Source organism: Haemaphysalis longicornis, unplaced genomic scaffold, assembly GCF_048455015.1.
Source record: "Haemaphysalis longicornis isolate Haplotype H1 unplaced genomic scaffold, Haemaphysalis longicornis Haplotype H1 scaffold_2, whole genome shotgun sequence".
NCBI classification, from domain to species: Eukaryota; Metazoa; Arthropoda; class Arachnida; order Ixodida; family Ixodidae; genus Haemaphysalis; species Haemaphysalis longicornis.
This window is the reverse complement of record NW_027526295.1, coordinates 26,824,113-26,848,861: the sequence shown is the minus strand read 5'-3', so window position 1 is coordinate 26,848,861 and position 24,749 is coordinate 26,824,113. Positions and strand designations below refer to the sequence as shown.

Genomic DNA, 24,749 nt, shown 5'->3' with positions numbered 1-24,749 from the left:
TGACCATATATACCTTGCTTTATCCCCCCTCCCCCCGCACTCTGCCCAAAGTATATAGCAACACGTTTTTGCTGGCACAACATTTTACTGAAGCTTTCGCTTTTCTTTTTGTCAGCCTACAGCTGTCTGCGTGCTTGTCACCGTCAATGACGTTCGGGAATGACCCGCGGTAGTTTCGATGTGGAACAAACGCAGCTTCTGGTGCCGCAGGGAGCTCTTTTTGAACGGGATTCACTGTCTGAACGTTGATGGTTGAACGCGAAGCTTTCTTGTGAGCGATTCCTTGTCGTCTGAGTATTGAATTTGACTCATTGAGCTTTCACTTTGACTCGAACGCATTTTGGACTTATGATCACGTCGGATTTGACATCGATCCTTGCCATTTGATTTCACGCGAAGAAAGCTTCGTGTTCAACCATCGTTGCGGAGTGGAAGAGGGGATAATTTTTCTGGCTGCACTCCTCTCCAAATCCAAACTGCTTTGACCATGTTGGAAATGCGCATTGAGATAGACGTCGGCTTCAAAACGCGATGGAGCCAGCTTCGATTCTGACCACGGGAAGCGCTTTTTTTCCCTCTTACTTTACTCACAAACATCACCGTCATCAGAGGCAGTTGGCTTTCCTGCAATGAGTTTTCGAGGCGACATAGGCCATCAGTGAGACATAGAAAGCTTCACTTTAATAATGGTTCAAGCGGTGGTAGTGAAACGGCTACGCTGGTTGTTGCGGTTTCATCCTTCGGTCTCGCTCGCGAAATTCAGCGGCCGCAAAGAAGCTCCAATTCGCGAAAAACTTGGGGCGTGAAACTAAAAAGTCTTATAGTACTATCGTACCTTCAATTGCGAGCTGATGTACCTCGTACCATTCGATTTCACCGCTCTAAGTGGCCGACAAACCCCGATGCGCGCTCGCGCTCCGAGGCAGTTGCGCGCGGCACAGGCCGGCCGCTCTCGCTCCGGCCGCTCGGGCGCTCCGATTGCTCGCAGCGCCCTCTGCGCAGCGCTGTGCGTGCATCAGCGGCGCGGACACGCCTTCCCATAGAGAAAGCGCGCGGACGGCAGACTAGCACAATTTCTAGGGACCATACTTCTGCTACAGACCTGGGGCGGTATTCTCGAGTTTTGTCCCTTTTGGCGAGCCCTGATTGGCTAAAAGCAAACAACCGGAAGTGACGTAACGCAAGCCCAACAAACCTACTGTCAACGCTCATTGCTTAACCGGAAGTACGTCACGATGAAAGGGACTCAAAAGGGACGTTTTCAAAAGGGACAGTTGCGAGAATAGCGCCCCTGATAGACTGTTACTGCGACGCGCAATAACGTCATGTTTATTCAGATAGCAAACATACCAATGGTTATCTGTTTTTTCACTGCACCCAAAGAAGGGCACGTTATGGAGGGGGGTGAAGAAATGCAGGCGCAAAACGTATTGCTGTACAACAAGGCGTGTCCACCGAGCTGATTACTTGGAGATAGCTGCTAGGCCGTCGGAAGTCCCCCTCTCGCTTGTGGCAGTAGCAGTGCCATTATCTTATCTTTCCGACAGGGCACGGCAGCTATTGGAGAGTTTTAGCTGACCGTTTTTCGCGGTCCGCTCCGCTCAGATAGCAAGCGAAAGCGCCATTGCGCATGCGTGGCGCGCTTGACCGCGAACGGCATTCGCTCCGGTTTCGCTGACCGTGCCCGCCGTGCCGCCGATACGGGAGCTCTCTACTGTCCTTGGCAGGCAAGACGCACGCGCTTGCATTTAACATGACCGCGCGCTCGCGACTAAGATAGGATGACTTGGCTTCAAGACCAAACACGCAAACATGATTTTTGCTCTTGGCTATGAAGAATGGTAGAAGGAAAACGGCAAGGACAGCTGCTCACAACGCATACATGACGGCGCCGCACCAGCAGCGGACCACATTCGTGCGATTTCAAATGGATAGGGATTGGCTGTAGCTCCGGCTTGGCGAACCGGGCCTGCGCCTCGTGCAAAGACGGCCAGCCACATCGTTATCACCATCAAACAATGGCGCCCGCGTATGAGTTTTTTTTTTTTCGGGTAGCGGTGTGGGCGCACCGCGCATGTTTTCGGTGAAACTAAGCATCCTGCATGTATAAAAAGTTACAGATAGCTGGTGCTAGGCTTATTTTATTGTAAAATAATTGTTCAAACCCAGCCCAACTTATCGAAAATTTCGTTGAAGCGAAAGCAAGCCTGACAAATGGTTCGTTGTGGCGAGGACTTTGTTGCATTGACGGCTGGCGCCTCGTAGGCGTTGTGAAATCTACCCCCCCCTCCTCCCCCCCACCGAATAATGGCCGCCGCGAGAGCAGTCTGTCTTGATTTGACCTAACCGGCCAAACCGCTTCCGCTCACTGACTAGCCAGAGTCACTGTTAATTATTGATAGTGATGCTGGCTAGTCAGTGAGCAGAAGCGGTTTGGCCGGTTAGGTAAAATCAAGACAGACTGCTCCCGTCCAGTACAGCAATCCTAGCTGGTGTCGTTTCGCAACTGCAAGTGATCAATCTCTCTTGATTTTACCTAACCGGCCAAACCGCTTCCGCTCACTGACTATCCAGCGTCACTATCAATAATTAACAGTGACTCTGGCTAGTCAGCGAGCGGAAGCAGTTTGGCCGGTTAGGTAAAATCAAGAGACTGCTCTTGCGGAGGCCGTCTCGGGGTGGGGGGTATTTCACAACGCCTACAAGGCGCCTGCTGCATTAACTTCTATGGCTAGCTGACGGGGAATTTGAAATATTTCGTTGAAGCGGCGTTCGTTGTAGCGGGGTTCGACTGTACTGCAATGTTCAGATATGTTTATGAGAAGACTTGGCTGTCGTGCCCACTAAGAAAGAAGCTGTACTTCCCAGCAGATGCCAATTTCTGTTTCCCTATGCCAATCGTCAACACACATGAAAGCGTTTTGTAGCATATTTTTTTTTATTTTGGCCAGATGCTTGGTGCACACAGCAGAATAGCACGAAGTGCCTTGCATCAAAACGGGGTCATTCGGAACAGTGCACGGCATATTTTTTCTCAAATGGTGGGTGATTATGCAGGCGTTACAACTGAGAGCATAATGGCCACGCTCCCCACAGGGGTTACTCTTCACGAGTGTTTTTGCAAGAACGGACATGAGGAGCAATTAATACTTGGCTAGAAAGTAAAGACTACCCATTCATGAAACTGAAAACCCACAAATGTAATAAATACCGTTACTTTCTACCTGGCGCTGGAACTGTTTATTCATGTAAGCTGGTTCACAGGCCGCAGGCAGGCGCTAAAACACTGCATCCACACTGCTGATCTCCACTCAGTGCACGTGTAAATGAGTCAAAAATAAGTCCCGAATGTTTTTCAGCACAAAGACAGCTGGGTAGGCCTGCAGAGAATAACACACCTGAGTTGCTGCTCAGATTACACATCAACCTCCCTGAATCCAATACCTCTGGCTTCATTGGAGCTTGTGAGCTCCAAGATCTGACTGTTGATGTCCCATGGAGATGGCTACTCCACATGTAATCGCATCACGTGGCACTGTTCCATGCATTATTTGCACTGACGGCTCCTTTTAGCAACATATGAAGTAAGCCCTTTCAGACAATGTGGCCAATATGTGTGGGTAGGAAATTAAAAAAAAAAAAAAGGAATTCAGGTTTCTTCTTTGAAAGGAATTAGTAAATGCACAATGCGACCGCACTTGTATGATTAACAAACACACAACCACGGCCCACATTCTGTCCCTAAATGGCGTCAGTGAGGCGCTGGTGACCCCCTTTAGGAACCGCAACTCCGCTCCCCAATCACTTTCATTCTGAGGGGAGAGATCATAGTGAGGGTAATGGCACGTCCACCTCCGTCTCTGTAGAGAAGCAGGGCACCTCGGCCCTCGCTTTCCCCCCGCTTTAGTAAGTAGCCGGACAACCACCACTGCCCCTTGCGATCCCAGTCTGGCTCATCATACCACATCTTCATGGTGATAGCTAAGAGAATGCATGCTCACGTAAGCATCTGAGGCGGTATATTTTCTCTCAGTCATGCATACATTGTACTTCAAAACATGGTATTCCATAATAGTACTTTCCTGCATATAACCTACCTTTGCAGTACTAATTTTTGTTGAACCTTTGTTTTTTTTAGCTGCATTTAAACGGTGCATTACCTCAGAGAGAGAAAAATATCACCTCCCCCCCCCCCCTCCCCCAAAGAAAAACGTGTTAGTTTTTAAGCATACAAAACTCAATTTTATTCTTGCTTTTGGCTATAAGCTGGCGGATAGAGTAGAGCTGGAAGAACGTTATTAATGGCACATGGTGATGATGCATGCACCTTGGTGCATTGTGGCGAAGCTGTATTTGAGAACAGAATTCACATGTTACCTGCACTCGAAAGTTGCTCTTAAAGGTGCCATGCAGCAAAACACAAGTTTGGTTCATTCGAAAGGTTGACTCGTTACGATCATAATGACACCACAATTAATGCACACTAAGCTCGAATAAGCTGTATAATTAGGAAAACAGGGAATGGCCATGCTCACTTCCTGTAACAGAAACTATGATGTCATATGTGCCAGCTCTGCAATTGGCCGAGGCTGGCAAAAGCAAACGCAAATTAGGCAAGGCATAGAAGATTCCCGAACGAGCTATTTGCGCTCAAATGTAATGCATGTTTATTTCACAGCAATAAGAATGGCGGCGTAAACAATGAAAGTTACGAAAATACTCATAAACATAAATGTACCGATGCGCACTGCTGTTGGTACAGTTAAACCTCGATGTAACGAAGTAGGTGAAATTTGTAATTTACTTCGTTACATTGAAATTTTGCTACATTGAAATTTACAGTTATAATGAAGTGATCATCGCGTGAAGCGTTGCCTGCAAATGAAAACCTGTCAGCTTTCTCGCTCAAAATTACAACCTCTCGGGAACCTAGCAAAACCACTGTAGGAAAATGATACCGTATTTACTCGCATAATCCTCGCACTTTTTTTTCGGAAAAGTCTCGGAAAAGTCAATGCAAAGTTAGGGGTGCGAGAATTATGAGGAAAAAAAAACTCCGGTGCACAGTGTTGCCAATTTCCCTTCTGCCAATCCCGCTAAATGTAGCGGTCGTTTTTTGTATTTGTAAGCTTAGTGTTGCCAATAGCAGCTATTTCTTTTTATTTTATTATGTATTTACAACGTAAACAGTCTCCCGTCGATCAGTGATCATGAAATTGCCGCCTTTGCTTTCTGGCGCGCGCCCTATCTCGTCGTCGTATGGCGTGCCCTACTCCAGTAACGCACGCTGAAGTCGGTGACGCCGAAGTGCCTGCCTGCGGCACGGTTGCCGTGTTCGATCGCGTACTCTTTCACTTTCAGTTTGTAAGCGGCAGTGTAGCTGGCGTTCCTCCCCATGGCGAAGTGGCTCCAAGCACAAAACAAAGAAATCAAAAAGTTCTCAAAATGGCAGCGAGCTATCCACCACTGACGCGAGTGACTCACTGACTGCTGCCGCTCAACGACGGGACCACGACGGCGACACGACGACACGACAGTGGGCTGCGCGAACACCGTCTAGTTGCGCGCACGCGAAACATGCGCGAAACCAGCTCAAGGACAGTGTGAGAAGTGTTAGGGCGTCTGTTAGGGAGTAGCCATGCAGGTTGTTAGGGCGCCTGGATGGCCTTGGATACACAGCGCTCTCCGCCGACGGAGAGGCGGCGGGGGAGGGCGCGTGTTGGAGAGCGTGTGCCCCATGCGGGTTTCGCGAGCAGGCAACTTTTGCCGCTGCAAAGTTGGGGGTGCGGGGATTATGCGAGGAACCAAAAAATCCAAGTTTTGGTGGCTCACATTAGGGGTGCGAGGATTACGCGAGTGCGAGGATTACGCGAGTAAATACGGTATTTGCCATAAAGCTAGAAGCCAACGTGAAGATTAAAACGCTAGAAGAACATTTCAGGTTTCTGACTATTTGTTTGTGTAATTCACTGTCAAATCTAACTCCCCATGCATTTCTATGGGATAGTTCCCATGGCTCAGGAACCCAGTCGCGCAACGTGCGCGACTTGAAACTGTGCACAAAGCAAGTATTCACCCCAAATATTAGCTGTGCAAAATAACTTTTCATTTCGCTAAAAAAGTGCAGAGTAATCACTGTTGAAAGGACTGCCATGAGCGGGAAAGCTGCACATGGGCTGGCGCTCTGTTTCCGTTTCTGTCGCAACTTAATCGTCTACGCAGGCGTCAGCGTGAACCGCATGAGGCATTTTCTCCCCGCAAAAATGCGCCCCTCAAGCCACAGGTGTGCTGGCGCAGCCGCAGAGACCACCCGCACAATGCAGGTGGTTCATGCAGCGGTTCATGCTGACGCCCGCGTAGACAATTAAGCTCCTACAGAAATGGAAACAGTGCGCCAGCCGTGTATGCACGCCACGCAGTTTGTAGGCAAGGGGCTCGCTCAAAGACTCCGCGGCTCACTGCATCCGTGGCATTGGGTGGCCCGTGCCGCCGTTTGCGTTTTATTCAGACCCCGTTTCGCCGTTTGCGTCTCCACAAATCTACTAACTAAAATTTCGTGCCTAGGTAGTTCTCCATGAAACTTCGTTACACTGAAATTTCGGCAAACGAGAGTTCGTCACACAGAGGGTGAAAATACATGGTGAGCATACACTTGAGGTTACGAAAAATTCCGGGGTTCGTTACATCGAGGGTTTCGTTACATTCAAGTTCGTTACATCGAGGTTTAACTGTACTGGGCGCACTATGCTTGTTTAGCTGCACAACAGTCCACTACTTTGGAGTTGTCTTACACGACACTGGTTGGTTGGCGTAAGCGACGATGTCTTACGTGACCCTGTTTGTCAAGCCTACCCCACGTTTCACAAAGCAATTACTTTTATTGCAACAAGAACAAGTCAGGTGCAAATACGGGCAAAAGCAAAGAAGCAACGGCGGACAACGGTCTGCGGGTCAATTTGGTAGCGCCATCTGGGAGGAGTGATGACAAGCAAGGCTGCAAAGCCTCATGACACAGTGGAAGTTCGTTTCAATACCCGCCCTTGTGACTTCATGGGAGACGACGAGAAAACACGCAATTTGGTGGGGGAATCAAACATTTAACCAAAATTGATTAATTTCTAAGTGAATACGGCATCTTTCGCCACCGGAAAAGTGCTGGTGGCACTATAAAGCACTAAACTTTTCGAATAAAACAAATTTGTTTTTTTTTCTCTGCATGGCCAATTGTCAGTTCTAGGGGTGGGTTATACGTGCGAAAATTTGCTATCCCAGTGCACATGCTACACACGTAGTCTTGTACTCCAACGCACTCCTTGACACCATGTGCGATGCTTTTTGCCTTAGCTAGCACACCTTAGCCCGGCATTGTATGGAGGGACTTTGTGACACGCGTATGCGTGCATCCAGAAACCTTTCACTGAAGGTGGTCATTAGCAGTGGACCCTGAGAAGAACTTCCCTAACGACCCATTTGGGGCCTCATGCACTGTCTGCGAAAGGCTCTGCTTTGCGTCAGGTGCTCACACAGTCCGTGATTCAGTGTCATTGCAGCATCAACCCAACAATTCTTCAAACTATTACAACGTGCATAACTGGCAGCCCTGCTCCCCACTGGTGGTTTATTCAACATTTTCACAAATGCCGAGATGGGGGCCGTTCAAAATGGCTGGGCAGTTCAGGCTCTCAAACTGACACATCTTCAATACAGCGGCATCTCAGTATTCGAAATTCCAGGACTAATCTTGCGAAGGTACTATGTGCCCTCTGGAGTCTCTCAGGCGTCCACTGAAGAAGGGCCTGCCTGTCAAAGGGCCGGCCACTCAGCCCTTGAGTGTGCAATTACAGTCACCAAGAGATAGATGTAGTAGTCCTCCCTCCGCAACAGCCACAGGTCTTGCTGTAACGCACACACCGGCTACTTCTTGCCCTCGACCATGATGATGTGGTAGCCAAACTTGGTCTTGACCGGGGGGTCCGTGTACACGGGGCTGCCCAGGCTGCTTACAGGCAGCGCAAAGGCCGCGTCCTGGAAGGGGCCCACCATGGAGCCACGCGTCATCCAGCCCAGGTCGCCCTGGGGGCAAGGGGGGGGGGCAAGGAGGGTGTCACACACACACACAGCAGTTGGACAGGGCTGGATTACAGAGCTTAACTCTTTCGTTCCGGCGGAAAAACGGGCAATTTTAGGTGCTTCCACAAAAACGTTTTTTTTTCTCTTGAGCTACTGGACACACGTAGCCTTGCTATGCATGAAATTGTAGCTTATAGATTGCTCTTCCGAAAACAAAGCAGCAGTTTTGTTAAAGGTACAATTACTTACAGTTTATTCGTCAAGTAATCAGAAAAAATCCCCCAAGAAAAGTATACGAAAAACACAAATCGGCACTTTTACCAAGACTAAAAATTATTTCAGGTATTTTAAGATATACAAATTGTTCGTACTTTCCTTGGCTATGATTCAATATATAAATCAACAGTGTACACCAAGTTTTGGAGTTTTGAGGGCCCGTCAACCTAGCGCAACTGAAGGCTGTGCCACGCCGCGAGGGCACTCAAGGGTGAGTGAGTCTCTGTAAAATGTGCATCCAAGTACCGTACTTACCCGATTCTAACGCGCACTTTTTTTCCGGAAAAATAGGTCGAGAAATTGCATGCGCGTTAGAATCGGATACGAAACCGAAACCGAAACAGCGGAAATTTCCTCCCACCCATCGCCATCACCATGTCAAGATGGCGCTAAAGCTTTTAGCAACGATTTTTCGGACGCACGAAGCACAGGCGCCTAGGCTTTTCTATCGGCGTTCACACAAATCGTCCAATCGTTCCACTTACGCGCTTGATAACAGCAATGGCAGCAGCGGCTGTCACGCGTTCAAAACGAGCGGTCGGCTGGAGCATGCGCCTCTGGAGAAGCTCGCGGGATGGGCGTGTGAGGCGTGGGCCACGATCCCATCGACCATGGTTGAACGTTGGCTCAGAAGTGTGGCATCGCGAACGTGCTTGACGGCACCGAGGATGAGATGTTGTGGTCAGCGGAAAGCGACGAGGAGTGAGATGAGTGAGAATACTTCGGGAAATAAATCACCCGTTTCTCTCGCATTCGTTTTTCTTGCTCACACAGTTCTGTTCGTGTTACAATCGGAGGTGCAAGTTTTTTCGGTTTTTTGTCAGAAAAATCGGGTGCGCGTTAGAATCGGGTAATTACGGTATACTGTTTTGTGTTCTCGCACAAAATCCTTATCAGTTCGGTGGTAAAAAACAAGAAAAAAAAAAAATTGAGCGCTCTCGACAAGCGTCGCACCTGAACGCTGCACCGCTAATCTGACACGAGCGCCAGGTTATCTTGAAGGTGATAGCGCGATATGGCGCGGTGCATTTGGCAAAACATCCTGGCCGTACGTTGTCGAGACCCTAAACACCAAATCAAAACCGCAGCCGTCAGATAAGAAGCGCGTTTTGTTTATAAATACAGCGCACAGTTACAACGAAATTACCTGCCAGTGCTTGTTGAAGTGCGAGGCACCTGAACCGGAGCTTTGTCGTCCTAACTAAAATCTGAAGATCCCACATCATTGTTTGACCCCTCACTGCTGCTGGAATCAGAAAAATCGACATCAGGAGCTGCCGAAGTGCTTGGTACAGCAGTCCGACTTTGCGGAGCGCGGCGCGAACCCGACGCCATTTTTCCTCCTCCTCCCCTCCCCCTTCGGTTCAAATTTCTCTTGCTACGCCGCCACCACACGAGACACATAAACAAACGAAACCGAAATTGAAAGAGAGTTGCCAATGAACACACCAGATGGCAATAGTTGCCTGTGGAGCGCGGGTTTCAGATTTTGCGGGAGATTTAAAATCATCGGACGCCGGCTTCCGACTGCCTATGGCGCCGTCGTGAAAGAGTTAAAAGGGCACACTGGTATCAGACACTTTTTTTTGCTTTCAAAGCAATTTTAATAAAAGGTTTGTTCAGAATTTTTAGCTGATTTCAAACATCCCATTATTTTAATGTGACATAGCTAGTTTCTCAGTTAATTAAAAAACTTCCTTGATTGCTCTTGAGAACAATAGAGAAAAAAACTATTCAACACAAAATTACCACCAAGGCATGGATAGATACCAGAAGTTGCGGAGAATGAAATGTGGGAAGCAGTTTTTTTCTTTTTTGCAGTCACATACAAGTTTACGCCAATTTTAATTGCTAGGTTTGCAGTACTCCTGCTAACCAATTAAAAGAAATGCTAATTAAACAACTACTGAAACGCAAAATGCAAAATTGGCTTCCCTTATTGGATCGTTTAAACATTTAGCTTCACAGTGCCAAAGAAGAGATCTTCCTAGCTGCACTACATGCTAGGATGTACCTCTCGATTGATTTGATTGATTGCGTGGTTTAACGTGCCGACGCAACACAGGCAATGAGGCGCACCGTAGTGGAGGGCTCCGGATTAATTTCCACCACCTGGCGATCTTTAACGTGCGCCGAAATCTCGTACACACGGACGTTTTTGATTTTCGCTTCCATCAGAAAAGCTGCCGCCGCGGCCGGGAATCGAACTCCTTCCGGGAATCGGGAAGCGCAACGCCTTAGCCACTGAGCCACCGCGACGGGTGATGTACCTCTCGAGAATTTCCTATCACTGCGATTCCACTCGTGCTGAAGCGCGCAATTGTGAAAAAAAAAAAAAAAAAAAAAAAAAAATGCATGTTTTTGTTTAAGTCGGACTTCTATGGCTTTTTTAAGTGTCTGGTACTGTTGCAAGTATGGAATTTTCGGACGAAAAGCTGTGCAAACCAAGAGAAAAGTTGTACCTAAAGAAATGCTTTTTTGGTCAATTTTTCACTCACAAGACCCATGTGCCCCCTTAAAGGGACACTGAAGTGAATTTGTCAAGCTCCCGTTTTTGCTTGCACTGTGTAGACTGGCCCAAATTAGCACACTTTTCATCGTTTTTACGATTGACAAATCGGTAATTATTTTACAAAGCGCGAAAGAAGAAAAAATACCATGCGCGGTTTGCGGCGGCCGCACCAACTAAAGCTGTGACGTTGGGAGGAGGGGCGCCGTGATTGGACGATGCCCAAGGTGAGCAATCACACAAGTTTCGGTTTCGGTTTCGGTTCTGTAAAACACAACCGTTGGCATTGTTGGATGGGCATTCTCAATAACTCAGTAATCATCGTACCGCGCTTCTGCCATGTTGTCAGCTGTAAAAATGCATAAAGATAAGCCTCCTAGGACGGCTTGGAATCGTAGCATTCACTAGCCGAAACCTACGCAGTGCATGAACGCCCTCCGCGTACCCGCAGACGCCCAAATGTCATGCGCTTTTCCCCCATATTTCGAGCTTGCCTCCCTCATGCCTGTATTGTAAAAAGCGTGTTCGCACCAGGCCAAGGGTCTGTTCATTCTGGCCTGTGCCCACTGCCTGCAAGCAGTCGGTGCTTATGGCAACAGCACGCCAACGAGAACTCGCTAGCGCGCCAGTGCCAGCCTGCGCGCATTTTGTGAACTAGTTCGTGTAGCCATGCACGTTGCGGCCCAAAAAAAGGTGAACTCAATAAGAAAACATCGGCGGAAAACGAAAAAGTTAACTTACAGAAAAAAAAAAAGCACGTAGCCGCGGGGATTCGAACTCGTGACTTGCAAAATACCCGCGGTGGCATATCTAGCGCCCCAAACAACTCGGCCACAGAGCGGGCTCTGCTGGCCTTGGTAATATAGGGTATATATTGTACAACAAGTTTACACTTTTATTTAGTTTTGGCATTTCAAGCAGCTTAGGTGACTATTTGTTGTATTGCGCTCGTGCAGTAAGCGTCCCCCGTTTCCACAATAGCTCAGGTCTAGCAATTGCATTTCGTAGACGGAAAAGCGTTCGCAGATGCGTAGTCGTGTTGCTGACCGCTGTGCTTGTTCGCCCAGCGCAAAAAAGTGCTTCCCGCACCCTAGTTTTACGCTGTACGGTAAAAATATCATTTGATTTTATTTCGCTAGTACCTATATTGACTTCGCTGACTCTTCTCCCGCCTTTAAGAGGCCTTATATTTCCCTACTGGCGTACCAGTCAGCGAAGCGTCGCATGTGCGCTTGTGCAGCGCTTGTGTGAAGCGACCTTGACTTGGAGCTAGATACAGTGTACAAACTAACCAAGTAAAGAAAGGCAGATTCTACCATTCAAAAACGTGTCCTGGCTTCGTTTCAACTGAGCGAACGAATTGCGACGACCCGTCGGCGGCCAGCGGACGAAACTCTGCGCCGACTGACTGTCTGAAGGCAGGGGAGCCGTGCAGTAGCGCAGCCAATTGCGAGCTCGGCTCCTCTCGACGTCACACGAAAACGCCGCAGCAAATGGGCGAGCGTAAAGAGAGGAGGACAGCATTTTCGAATTAATTTTTCTACTAAATAAAATCGCGTAAACGCGCCCAGGGTGGTCGAAACATGGTCCGGGGACTCGGGACTACAATTTGCGCAAGTAATCCCGCAATGTTTACATATCAGTTCAGTGTCCCTTTAAGGCTGGAGCACACATGCTCTGGCCCACTAACTTTGTGCAGAAGCATGGTGTCATAGACCAAAAGTTTATTAAAGAAGACGTTTTGACTTCCATGCGTTGTTCATCAAAACGTCTTTTAGATGCGACTGCATCTCATTCACTCGCCCTGTCCCTCCATATGGCGTTGTTGTTGTCCGTCCACACCCCTCCCCCATTCTCCTCGCTGTGCGAGCTGCGCTCTCCTCCGCTCACCCCCTCTCCTCTCCGATAGGGAACACTCTCTCGCGAGGGGCATTGGATTGGATTGGCTTGGATTGGATTAAAGTGGATTGTGTTGGATTGTGTTGCGTCATAGCCGTGGCAGGGGGTTCACGGCACGTTTCACGCGATGGGAGATTCAACCTAACGGAAACAACAACGGAACCCCCTATGCGTCGCATCTACACAGGGGTTCCCGCGAGTGGAGGTGGGAGTAATTTTTTAATAAGCCTTTGGTTGGCGATAGCATGTATTTTTACTATGAATCTTTTAGTCAACCACACGAGATTTCGTGTAATCCTAGATGTCAACTTTGTGCAGCCTTGTAAAAGCATGTAAAGAGCAGATGTCGTGGATGTGCTTCATGCAGAGAAACGCTGTTACCACCACACCTGGCAGCCCTACAAGCTGATTTCCCCTATAGGTTCTTTAAAGCATGCTAAAAAAGTAAAAATACATCTTCGAATTGCTTACAACAGAGCCTTACCTTGAGACTAATCCACATGCACCTATGCATTTGAAATAAGATTTCTGAGTATTGAACTGACAAAACTAACTTGGCTTTAATTTAAAGTAAACAAAGCAATAAAAAAATAGAGGATCTACAATATCAGGTCAGACTCCCCCGGAAAAGTCGGCCTCGATAGTCCACTGAAATAAGGGCGAGTAAAAAATAAAATCGAATATAGCCTTACACGGACCCCCCCACCCCCAAAATTAAGTGGTAACATGAAATTGATTTAGTAGAAATTGACTAGGACAGTGCAAATATTCGAAACTTTCGAATACTGAAGTGATTAACACTATATTCGATTTAGCTTTGAATCAGACAGCTCTATTCATAAATTTCTAATAAATTATTTAGATACTACTTCAAAGTGCAAAAATGAAAGGCACAGTTTTTTATAGTGAGGACAAGTGCATCTGTAACTCTGCCTCATTGAAAAACTACAAATGTGTCGCTAAAGCACAAGCAAAATATATGCTTTGCATAGACTCATAACCAATTGTGAACAGGATGTACAGCACTTCGAGTGGCTATGGTCGACTATGGCAAAGACGCACTGGCGTTGGAGGTCTAGCATGCTTTGAAGGTATTTAAAACAGTTAAAGCTCAAAAGAAGAGAGAGACAGTTTCCTATTTCACACCACAGCCTAACTTTCATGTGGGCAACTACTGCGGAGGAGGCAGCAAAGTACCTTGGGAACGCCCCTGAATGATTTCCGAAATACCTGCAGTCCACCCGCAAAGAAAGCACCGCATCCTTTTCAGTCCCACCCTGCAGACTCAGCCTATGGCTCCTATCCTGAGCCGCTCCTTCTGGTTACCCTCACCAAGAAGGCGCTGGATCTCTGCATTACATTAGACTGCCTGGACTAGGACTGTAGGATCACCCTCCAGATCCTGAAAAAGGCTTCTCTCTTCGCAACTGGCAAAAAGTGAGAACAAGACAGCCGGGGAAACGGCACTTCTTAGAACGGCCAGATAACGAGGATGGCTTGGTGGGCTAGTTGGTGTAGCATCATAAAGGGTTAACAGCGCACAAACAAGACGACACACAAAGAAGAGAGGACAGGACAAGCGCTGAACTACAACTGATTTATATGTCTTGGTTTATATGTCTTTCATGGCGAAATAAAAAATCAATTGTAGTTCAGCGCTTGTCCTGTCCTCTCTTCTTTGTGTGTCGTCGTGTTTGTGCGCTGTTAACCCTTTATGAGGCCAGATAACATCACAAGCGCTGGGCCAAGGTTAAGCCAGCAGCATCTGTCGTGGGAGAAGAAACTGCGCAGCCGCCGCGATCAAGTGCCGCTAACCTTTCCTACACCGTCGCAGCTAAGAAACGTTTGTAATCCTGTGTTGGCTTCTATTGTGACACTATCTGGTCTCTTGCCCGCACGCCAGCTGCAATGGGCCGTTTTGGCTCCTAATACAGTGAAAACCCGGCTATGTGTCCCCGGGTTTCATGACAACTGGGGCTTTATGACAGACTAGTTGAGTCCCGGCAACGCATTAAAAATGACGCATTAAAGACCTCAGTTATCCGACGCGATTTCTTGCCTGGCCGGTGTTATCCGACAACCCACGCAAAGCACGCAACTGACCAGAGGACAAAAGCAAAGTGCCGCGGGCCTGTTTTGCAGACCTTGGGTGGCTCAATTGGACCACTTCCGGCACAGCTTCCTTCTCCGCCTCATCTTTCGCTTCTCTCCCATCCAGCATCCGCCGATTCTCCTGCATAACCGCTTTCCCCCCTCTGCTCGCTGGCGTCTCTTCTTGCCTTGTTGCGCAGCGGTCACGGGGGCAGTGAGCAGGTGTTTATTCTCACACTCAGCAGTGAATGGCCAACGACGTTAAACGCTGACCTGCCTAGGATTCCACGGGTGTTTGTCATGATCATGTGTGCCATGATTCAGACTGGCTGGCGAGAATCACGGCAGTGAACTGCATTACAAGGTTTTCTTTAATACAGCATGATCGGTACCTGCACTGTCTTGTTCTTTTCGCGTTTACTTTTTTTTAATGGTGCGGGTTTCCGAGCCCTGCAAAGCATTAGTTTGTAGGTTGCATTGAAGTTACTAGCAAATCCATCACGCAAAACTGTGTTAATAGGCGTAACTGTTGTTGCTTGGATTTTATGACGCCTGCATTGTACGACGCTTTTTCACGGTTCCGAGAAATCCGTAAAATTGGGGTTCTACCCGTGGCGACGGGTGACTGGCTTTCCTGCATCGCACCGGTGACATGCGGCTAAACGGCGAGAGGAAGGTACTTTCAGGGAGAGCCTTATTTATTTATTTACCCCCTTGGCATTGCTCTAACTCTTCCCTTGTGTTTCTCTTCGCATCCTGATAATGTGGCCACACTCCAGCTCCTTTTGTCAACACCCGCGGGGTAAGAAAGCCCAGCTGCACACTGACAGCCCAAGTCCCTCCAGTTTTCTACTCAAAAGATGGGCAAAGCGTATCTTTTTCTAACCTGCAATGTTTCTTTCTTTATATACTACTCTGGAAAGAGGATAATTTTGTCTAGCTTTGTTCTCCTGCGAGCCACAACAATATTTTCTCAACATGAAGGTGCTGACACTGCCCACTAATGAAGATAGTTTGCCAACGTGATGATGGGTGCACATTTATTTTCAAGTGCCCGCCCTGATTTCCGTCTCATTCTTTTTATATGTTTACATTAGGCCCAAAATGCCCCTTGCAGAAAAGACTCTCGTGTTCGGGACAAGTGTGCTTGTAAAGAAATTTCGTCCACTGCTTATCATGCCAAAGCTACACCTGGGTGTTAAAGGAGCCATGAAGAGAAAACACAAGTTTGGTTCATCCGAAAGATTACCTCGTTAGAATCACACTGACAGCACTTTTAAGGTAAACTTGGCTCAAATAAGCTACATAATTAGGAAAAAAGGGAATGGCCATGCAACCCACCAGCTCATTTTCTGCAACAGAACCTATGATGTCATGCGAGCCAGCTCTGCGATTGGCGGAGGCCGGCAAAAGCAAACGCAAATTAGGCAGCACTTATAAGCTAGGCAAAGGAGCTATTTGCGCCTACCGTAAAATTCCGAGCAAGCGCCCCCCCCTCAGCAAGGCGGAATTACCGGCAAAGTGAAGGGGGGACGCTATCCCGGAACGGCAACAAAATTCAAGATGGCGGCGACAATTGTTTTTACGAAAAAAAAAAACGCAGTGCACGTGGTTTTAAACTTTCATTAGGAAGATGAACTTTATTACGCAAAAGATGTTACTGTTAGTTACTTTGGAAACCATTGGAAAACTTAGCAGCAAAAAAAAAAAAAGTTTGCAGCACTCTGCTGCCTCAGTCTTCGGGTGCCACGGCTTGATCTTACTGCTGTTCGTCACTTTCGAAACCATCGAAAGGCTTCTCGGAGTCTGTAGCCAAAAACAGTTCAGCGCACTCGTCTTCCAGTACGCCCCGGTCTTCTGGCACAACGGCTCCGACATCTGCCAGCCCGCCGTGCAGGTCGCCGTCCACGGAGCCATCGATTGCGTTTGCAATGCCGCACCCCTTGAAGCAGCGCGCCACAAGGACCTGCTGCCGCGACGGCTTCTTAAAGTTGCCTTTTGACCCCCCGTACTCTCGGTGCCATCGGATCACCTCGATTTTCTTTGCAACTGTGTAGGCATGCATGACCTACCACCACCAACACAAAGAAACAAATGGCGTGTAGCGTTCGGTTGAAGCAGATTGGATTGGATTCTTAGACTGGCTCCAGCAAGCCAGTGTTGCCTGCACGTGGTGCGTGATAACTGCGTGGAGGTAGGGGGGGCGCTTTCCCAGAATGGCGCGGAAATTTGACATTAGCACTGAAGTGGTGGGGGGGCGCTTGCACGGGTGGGGGCGCTTGCTCGGAATTTTACGGTACATCTAGGGCACATTCTTTTTAAAGCAGTAAGAATCGTGGGACAAACCGTGGAACTTACAAAACCACACGTAAACACAGAAGTACCGATGCGTATACTGCTGTTGGTACTGCACACACTATGCTTGGTTTAGGTGCACAGGACTGCGGTGCTTTGGGTTTGTCTCAGACGACACTGGCCGATTGACGCCAGAAAGGGCATTACGTGACCATATTTGTCGAGCGAGCACTATGTTTCACAAAGCGAGTATTTTCTTCCTGCACAAAAACAAACCACAGGCAGAAAATGGCTTGCCACGGTATGGTGGCGCCATCTAGGTTGGCTAATAGTAAACGAGGCTCCGTGCCGGAGTAGGAGAGTGGAGTTCGGCCATGCCGCAATCGGCTGCAGAGTGGCGCTTCCTGTGATGTCATTGCAGACTATGAAAACGCACGATTTAGCGGGAAAATCAAAATTTTAACTTATACTGAATTATTTCTCAGTGAATAAAGCATAATTTGCATCCGGACAAGCGCTGGGTGCACTATAAAACACGAAATCGTTCGAATAAAATAAACTTGAATTTTGTCTTCATGGCTCCTTTAAATTGGGAATGCCTTACGTGCAAATACAATACATTTATTGCGCCACATTGATCCCCCTGAAAAATTTCTTGCCTACAGTTTGTACTGAGGAATTACGTAGGGTGACTGCAAGGGAACCAATGAGCCATCACTCCATATTTACGCTGGCTTGTATAAGTTCCCAACTCGTTGTTGCCAGGTTATACTCAACAGGTCGCAGAGCAAGTTGCCTGATAAGCTCGTGTGTCGCTGTTGTATCAGGCTAAATGCATCAGACACAGCTTTCAGCAGGTACTCGACTCCTGACTTGAATGACTTCACAGGATGTTTATTGGCAGATCAAAATGACCCATCAATGAGGAGACGAGACGTGAGTGTGGCTTGGTACATAGTCAAATCTAGCTTCTGTACTTCATTGTGCAAACAATAAAGGTGGGTTGGTTAATCCGAAAATTTCACGTTCCGCTCAATTACAAGTCAGTTTACAAGTCAGTTCCGTTACAAAGCCCTGCAAAAGCTCTACGCAGCGATCAGTAAACACTGAGTGCATGTAACACTGTGTCTACCCCAAATTTGGCACGCTTCCCAAAAAGGGTCCTAAAATATGCCATCAGTGTGGAAATTAACTAAGGTTTTTCAAAGCTTAATTAACTAAGTTGGATTTCAAACGTGTGGCTTCAAAAAGGCCAATTTCGTTAATCGAAGCAGTCAAGCCGGCATTTGAACAACTGCTGCATTCACACCAAATCCTGACATCCCCGCATGAGCTGTTGTTCTATGTTGGGCAACAACTCCAGACTCTTACCTCGACATTAGTGGATAACCTCCACCTGTGACGGTAACCGTGTCAACTCGTGGAAGATTTCTAGAACTGTTGCTCAAGATGTACTTTTGTGGCTGCATTATCCAGGTTTCGGCAAAAATGCGATTGTACGAAGCGCAACAATATGCATTACAGACGAACCGGTCTATATTGAACCTGTTTACATCGAAATATCCTTTATATCAAACTATTTCTGGACACGCTACATTTTCAATGAGAATATATAGCAAAAAGTATGTTTATATCGAAAAAAAAAATACCAGCGACAACCGATAGACCGAACGCAAAATTATGCAAAAGTTCCCCCCAAGTTGGCTTTCCCTGGGGCAAAGAAGAAATTATGGTCGCTAGATGGAGCATAATCGTGCCGTGTAGGGCGCGCCATCGACACCCCCCCCCCCCCCCGGGTGAAAAAACTTGTCTCGGCCCACCTGCCATGCTTTTTTTTTTTTCGCTTGTTGTATTTGCGTTGTTCACACTTTGTGGTCTTTTTCGGAAGCGTAGCTGTGGTGGCTAGTGCTACTGTCACTAAATAAAGGATAACGTAGTGGCTCTAGCTAGCACAAAGCTGCTAAATTTCCCTTTCGCCGTGAAGCTGGCAGTCGTAAATCAAGTCGAACTTGGTGAGAAGTCAGACGTCCCTGTCAGGCACAAAATTCCCGAGAGCACCCTGTCGAAATATGTTCTAGGCAGATGTTACGAAAGAAATGGCCCGAAATAACTTAAAATCTACCGGCTTGTCCGTGCACGTGATGACTGAAAATCATGAGGAGTGCAACGAAGCTGGTGTTACCTAAGTGTGGAGCGAGCTATCGAAATTACCGAAAGCCGTTGCCAGATCGATGGTCGGCAAGTTTGTGAGTGGGGATGATGGTGTCGCAACCATGGGAGAGTTTGGAAGGCCAACATCATAGTGAGTGAAAGCAGGCGCAACAACAATCTTTTGATTGATTGTAGGGTTTAACGCGCCGACGCAACGCAGGTGATGAGGCGCGCCGTAGTGGAGGGCTCCGGATTAACTTTGACCACCTGGGGATCTTCAACGTGCCCCGAAATCTCGCACACACGGGCGTTTTCGCTTTTCGCCTCCATCAGAAAAGCGGTCGCCGCGGACGCCTTAGCCACTGAGCCACTGCGGCGGGTAACAACAATCTTTTGGCCACAACATCCAAAGTGATTGGTGCACTTGCACTAGTCCGGTGCTTCTTCGCAAATGTGAAAGATTGCAGCCTCAGCTGCTCTGACCTTTCAGACAACGTGGAAAAGTGCATACTGTATCAGACAGCGACGTTGTTCAAGTAGAAAATACAGGTCTATTTCGTGAGAAAGCAAGGCAGCATCAACAAAATGTTTTTATAAATGCTATGTGCTTTTATGATGTGTAAATTGTTAGCTTACTTATATCGAATTATCCCCTATATTGAACTAATCGATGTTTTTTTGCGAGTTTGATATAACTGGGTTCGACTGTATTTCTGAGTGACGTCGGCCGGGAAGGAGCAGAACGTATTATGCCGAATCGTATCAACGAGACTCCACTGTATTTAAAAACTCGTTCCCTGCTACGACAACATTAAAGTGCAGCCTTCCCCGTTTCTTTATGCAGCTTTTGAATCACGCATTGAAACCAACTGAGCTGTTTGCAATAGTGTCGTAGTGTCACATTTGGACACATTCGGACGACGCTATTCGATTCGAAGGTACATTAGGCGTAGTACTGTGTAATTCACTACAATATTTGGAAGTTTCAAGTACTGCCACACACTCACTTGGACCCTTCAGAGTTCAACTAGTAGCTTATTGCCAAATTAAAATTATTTCTGCCAATTTCTTTAGAAATACTTTGTGGTTTGGGACCCCACTACATGAAATTGCGGCTTTTATATGAGCTAGATGAAATGCACTCCACAAAAGTTGGTTGTCGGTCCTTTTAAGATAGAAGACAAGATCACCGTTTTCCAATGTCTTATTACGAAAAAAAGAAAAGGAACATTGCAGGCTTAATAGCAACATAAACTGTGCGCATCATTTGATTAGCAAACTGGGACTATGTCGGAGGGTGGCCACTATATTATCACGAAGCAAAGAGAGAAGCAGGAGGGCAGAGTTGGCCCTATACCAATAAGCACCTTCCTCTTGCACTTTACCCGCACATCACCGGTGCATTGTGGGAAAGCCTGTCACTGCTAGCAGATAAACAGCAGGTGCACGTTTGCAACGGCCAATTGTAAGAGCTCAAATTACCATACATTCGGTGCCCAACCAGTTCTAGGTCGTTGCAAAGAATATGTTGTGTACGTGTTTTAGTGTTTTAGGCCCAATTTCATGCACGTATCTGAGTTCACAGAAACAAGTGTCCCTTTTTTGTTTTGCAGCCTTGAGATGCATTTAAAAGGTTTTCGGACGGTGCTATTCGATTCGAAGGTAAATTAGGTATAGCACTGTGTAATTCACTTCGACATTTGAAAGTTTCAAATACTCCCACAGAACCACTGGGAGCAGTCCAGCACAAATGGCATGAGAAAGGCAAAGATTGCAGCTTGTAAGCGTACGTGATTTTTGCACCCTCCTCTTCTTTACAGCTCCTTTCCTATGCCATGTGGCAATGGCAGCACAATGCTTAAGTTTTAACTTTGGTCGTGTCTGGCCTGGTGCAAGCGCACTGAGAAGAACGTTGACAATAAGAAATGCGTTGCCTGTCTCTGCTCTTTACAGCTAATGATAAGGGCAACAACCAATGGCCAGAGATGATGGGATGACCAATGGAACAGGTTTTACCGTTCACCCGTACGCATGCTGAATGACTGCCACGAACACACGCAAAACCATTCAGCACCATGCAACCTTGCCATGAGCAACCCACCAAAGAGAGCAACCTCCCGAAGAAGACTAGAAGAAGAGGAAGAAAGGAGACACGGGGAATGTCATGGGCGACCCCCCAAAGGAGGGGACTGGAAGAAGTGGAAGAGGAAGAGGCAGGCCTGTGGAGCGAGGAGAGCAAGTGATGCTGACATAAGATGAAGGCACTTAGAAAGCACATGCAGCTGGCTAAACCTTCCGCTGTCTGCTCCACTTATTTTGTCATTTGGGGCGTAGGAACTGGGATTCTGCCACGGGGATCTTTGCCGTGCGTCGCACTCATTCGTCCTGGAATTAGGCCGCCTGCTGTGTTAGACATCATTTGGCTCTGCTGAATTCCCCTGTCAGATATATGCGCGCCTAGCTCACTGCCTTGTCTGTGCCGCATTCCTTCTTCATGTTTATGACTTCCAATAGACCCTATGCGAAATTGCTTGGTGATCTAGCAACACTGATGTAAACAAGACCGTCCGCCATATTGGTACGGGCGACGATCGCGAAGTCTCGTATTGTTTACTGTGGAAGAGTAGGTGACGGTAACGCGGTATGGCTCAAACTGGACTGCGTTTTCCGGGTCCCGACCACGGATTGTGGACGAAGGACTCGTCTGCGCATGCCGACTGTGTCTGAGGACTCACACCACTCGGGGTGCCGCGCCAAAGACCCATCCGAGCGGCAGCGGAGCAGGGCATGCCGCCTAGCCACCGAGCCGCATTGCTCGCCTTCATCGGTGTGGACAAACACGTGCGACTCGCAGTAAGTAAATCTTTGTTTTTTCCTTGACGCGAGTTAGCCGGTATGAGCATTTGTATAGCACTTTGTTCACCGTTGTTTACCATGTAAATGCGTAGCGGGGACCCTGTTGCAGTAACCCTGAAAGAGGAAAGCGACAATCGCCAGACCGTACCACTAGTGGGTGGATTAGGTATTTTCAAATGCTGTACATGGAATTTACGGGACGATTTTTGGCGCTGATGTTCACGGAAAGGTTGCGGCCGTTTTCCGTGACGGTCGTCAGCCGGCGCGTTTGCCGCAAAGCATTCGTGCTTTGCGGCGAAGTCAACTACAAAAGTGCACATGCGCCTTGAATTTTCTTTTTTGTGTGTGTTTTCATTATTTATTGCGCATGTCCTGCCGCAAAAATCTGTTTGTGCGTCTGGCTTGACCTTTTTTGGCAGTGGGGTGGTTGTGGTAGTTTCTAAAGCGCATGTTTTGAGTGTGCCCGAACAGATAATACCGTAAAACCTCGTTAGCTCGAACTCACTGAACTAAAATTAAAAAAAAAAAATTCGATGGGTCATCGCTATAGCCAGAATGTTTCCTTGTTTATCTCGAAAGGTTTTGGAAGTGAGTTCCAGATAATCATTATCTTGCTTGCTTAAGTTATGACGAACACGAATATGCGGGTACTGGTATCATTACGGTGAGGTTCTCTTGAAAGTACATTAACAAAGCGTGCAGCGATACTTGCACGCTCGAACTTGAAAAACAATTTTGACATCATTGCTGTTTGAGGTGTAGATTATTGCCCTTGCAACAGTGTTAAGCAAGACACAAAATCTGGTCATTTTGAGTCTGTTCCTTGCGGCCACTGCTTTCTGCTCTGTCCCTTTAGCATAAACTGTAGCGGACTAGTCCTGTTCTTCCCTGAGTGCTATTTACTGTTACTCTCTCTGTTTTTGCAGGTTGGGCCTCATCCATGTGGTTAGCAGCTGCTTTCGCTCCCAGAGAAAAATTGACCGGCCCTATATGTTGTGTGCCTCACCTCTGAGACGGACAGTGGGGAGATTGTGGAGGCAGCGTGCGAGAGCCCGGCGGGTTGCAGTGGAGCATGCAGTCACATCCTGGCAGCTGTGCACCTACTCGTCCTCTTGCAAGCCCAAGGTTTTAAAGAGGCGCCACCGGAGCTTGCGTGCACAACTGCCACAACAGTGGGGACGTCTGAAACAGCAGGGCATCAAGCCAGCGAGTGTCCAAGACATTGACTGGAGAAGCCCGCAAGAAAATGGCCCCTCCCTTCCCTTGCCAATGCGTCTGTTCGGCGCACGTCGAGTGCCGGAGCAATGCGAGCAGCAATAAAGTGCCGTGCAAGCGCTCGGGAGAAAACTTGGTAGCCTTTGGAATGGGTTTTTTGCCTCAGTTTTCCTGGCCTCACCCCCCGCCCCCCCCCCCCCCACACACACACACACACACAGTAACAGAGACAAGGACTGGCATGGCACCTGGAGGGTCACCTATGAGCTACCAGCAAGCATTCAAGCCACATTTCGCCGTGGTCATCTCGCGAGCACGCAGCGGCTGGGCAACGTCGTGTTTACTAGACAGCTGCATGCAGCGGTGCGCGAATGCTTCCCTTTGCTCCATTTATATCCACAGTTTGCTATACTGCACGCGCTAGAAATCAGCGAAGTATTTTAATTTACTTGGATTTTTACTGTGGATACAAAAAAAAGCAAAAGCACTCAAGCTGATGCGCGGCGGACTGATGCAACTCTGGCCGTTTTTTTTTTTTTTTTTTTATGAAAACTTGAAAATTGCTTCAGCTACCTACATCAATGGCCACTATCATTACGTCGGAGGCATGCATGCAGTATGTAACCGACTAGAGGAGTGAGAGTGTATTTTAGTCGCAAAATATTCGACAGTAAATACATCGCGGCTGAAATGACAATGGGCAACAAGTTAACTTGACGTAAACAAACCTGTCAGCCCGGCCAATCGGGAACCAAGTGCAGAAACTCGAATTTTCTAACGTCAGATCATCATAAAACAGTGTACGCCACTTCCGCAACGACACGCGGCTAAATGCACCGAAAAGAAACTAACAACATACTCCTATACCGTGCGCGCCCGCCACAGAGGAAATTTTCAACCGCGCCGTGACGGCGTAGTGCGGCAAGAAAAGTTTACAGCCCTAGGTAAGATAAAGGCTCGTGTAGGGGCTAAGCGGTACCATTTAACAATGAAATGAAGCGGGCGTAGAGCCACAGGGACGAGTGAAGAAATAAAGCCTAATTTTGACAACGTGTGGTACTGTTTCCCCGCTCGAGCGCCGCTGTCAGTCATAAATAGGTGACGCACGCTCAGGCTTCATTTATAATACAAAGGCTGAACCACAGAACTCCAACGCAGCTGTATTTTTCATCTGGACAGCGACTACGAAATCCCGTGCTTAGCGAACCAATGACAAATATTCGCTCCCAGCGCATCGCGCTCAGCGTGTCACAAAGGTTGCTCGCGCCGGCATAGTTCGCGTCAGAAAGTTCGTTCAAGTGTGTGGAACTTCACGTGCCTTTTCTCCATCTGGACAGGTATTTTCTCGTTGCGTGCACTGCAGCACGCAGCAATGCTCCGGCATTGT

General features: G+C 47.8%; 1 protein-coding gene across 2 annotated transcripts in view; it reads right to left on the bottom strand.

The window, feature by feature from the left end:
• Positions 1-5,002: 5,002 nt before the first annotated feature.
• The window catches only part of LOC144168806 (peptidyl-prolyl cis-trans isomerase NIMA-interacting 4), a 28,614-nt gene continuing 8,867 nt past the window's right edge, over positions 5,003-24,749 (bottom strand). For both annotated transcript variants that reach the window (XM_077697775.1, XM_077697777.1), the window contains exon 4: positions 5,003-8,073. In XM_077697775.1, coding sequence (XP_077553901.1) covers positions 7,915-8,073 — 159 coding nt within the window. In that variant the 3' untranslated portion in view covers positions 5,003-7,914. The remainder of the gene's footprint in view (positions 8,074-24,749) is intronic.